The following is a 1,804-nucleotide window of genomic DNA, read 5'->3' as shown; positions in this document are numbered from 1 at the left end:
TTTCTATAGGGCAGCAGCACTGACTTGTGAAGAGCCAGCTCTGCCACAGATACGATGTGTCATCTTAGCTCCTTCCGGTCTGAGTCCACATCTGTAAAAGAAGAGTAATGATCATCTTACTGTAGCGAGTTGTGAGGATTAAATGAGTTACTATTTACAGATCTTAATATAATCTCTGGCATATAATAAACACTATATAAGTTTTGCCTGCTACTGTTGTCACTTGATACTGATTTCTACAATGTCACGTCCCTTTTCTTGGTGCCAAACTAAAGGCCGACATGGGAGATCTGTCCAAAACCTGAATTTGTTCTAGAATGATTGGACAGCATTTAAAAATGTTGAGCCAAGATACCTTGCTAAACTGTAGCATTTTTCTATCATGACATTATTATAGGAGTCTTTATTGTGTTGAAATCAGATTTAATCTATATTTAGTGCTCTGGAATTTTTCCTCAAAAGTGACTCATCTTTTGGCCATTGAGTTCCCCTTTTTGCAGTTTTCAAATAAAATCTCACTTGAGCTTCTTTGATTCTGCTCCTAAAGAACTGCCGCTGCCTCGCTTTATGATGTCAAAGACTGATGCTGAAATCCGGTTTGGGAACACAGCTGAGCTGCATGGAACTAAAGTTCAGATTCCATATTTAATCACAGAAAAAAATACCTTCAAAAGAATCGACGATGAGGATAAACAGGTAAATAGTCTGATCAGGCAAGTCTGTTTGCTTCTGACCATGAACCCTCACAGAGCAGTGCCTCATAGCTGCTGTCAGACTTCCAGTTCCTTGAATTGCACCATCTGGGATACAATTATAGGCTTGGAGTGTGCCTATAAAGTTTCCTTTTAGCAAGAAGAAGAGGCTGATGCATAGCAATTACCATGAGCCATCTATGGGCCATTTAGAGCCTACTTTAATGTAGAATTGTGTCTCAAGTAAGGCTACTGCTTTAACACACTTATTTGATTTATCTAACCACCATTTCCAAATGCATTCTTTGAAATGTAACTTCTAGGAGTTTTTAATAAGTGCTTTCTTCCAAAAAATCTGGTTTCTCTGGTTAAATGTGGTTGGAGAATGCTGTTTCATGCCTTATTCTTGGGGGAAAGGCTAAATTCTCTGTCTTAGACATTCACGGTGCACATTAGCACAGTAAAGGCCCTGACAAGTCCTGCAATAAAGAGACCTGGAGATTGGCATGTACTAAACTTCTTTCACCAGGGAAATCCCTTCTTGGGGAGCGTGTTTGGAGGGCCATCTTGGGAAATGCTGCCTTTACATGTACAGGTCAGGAACAAGAATAGGGTGGACAGGCTTTTAAAATTAGACCACTAATTGCAATAGTCAGATAGTGATGAGTAGAGAGAACAGTGTAAAATTCCAGATGAGTGAGTCTGTCAATAAGAGGTAAAATAGACTTACACATTAGTGAGCACTCAGGGCATCGAGGTACTTACAATGAAGATACTAAATTATGCAGAAAAGTCAAATCATATTCAACGTAGTACCTTCTGTATGGAAAAGAAATTTGTCATGTTTTAGAAAGACCAAAAAAAAATGCTTTTCAAATGCAATGACTATTAAAGGATTAAGTTGGAAAACTGATGTATATGGTTCATGCTAATAATGCTGGATATTTGAAGTATTGTTGCAGAAATTTCATATTTAAGTGACATATTGCATGTTCTGTTGGATAATGTCCTAATTCTCATACATTTTAAACTAGTTCTTCAGGGACTTAAATAAAAAGGAGAACAGGCATACCTTGGCCACAGTGCAGGTTCAGTTTCAGACCACTGCAGTA

At 38.2% G+C, this 1,804-nt stretch overlaps 1 protein-coding gene across 1 annotated transcript in view; it reads left to right on the top strand.

Annotated features, from left to right (window-relative positions):
* LOC104985557 (ralBP1-associated Eps domain-containing protein 2-like) overlaps positions 1–1,804 on the top strand; it is a gene marked incomplete at its 3' end in the record, with an annotated part of 25,338 nt that overhangs the window by 21,848 nt on the left and 1,686 nt on the right. The window contains exon 3 of the mRNA XM_010835806.1: positions 548–696. Coding sequence (XP_010834108.1) covers positions 548–696 — 149 coding nt within the window. The remainder of the gene's footprint in view (positions 1–547; positions 697–1,804) is intronic.

Source organism: Bison bison, unplaced genomic scaffold (assembly GCF_000754665.1).
Source record: "Bison bison bison isolate TAMUID 2011002044 unplaced genomic scaffold, Bison_UMD1.0 scf7180017845566, whole genome shotgun sequence".
Taxonomy (NCBI): domain Eukaryota; kingdom Metazoa; phylum Chordata; class Mammalia; order Artiodactyla; family Bovidae; genus Bison; species Bison bison.
This window is presented reverse-complemented; position numbering and strand designations above follow the sequence as displayed.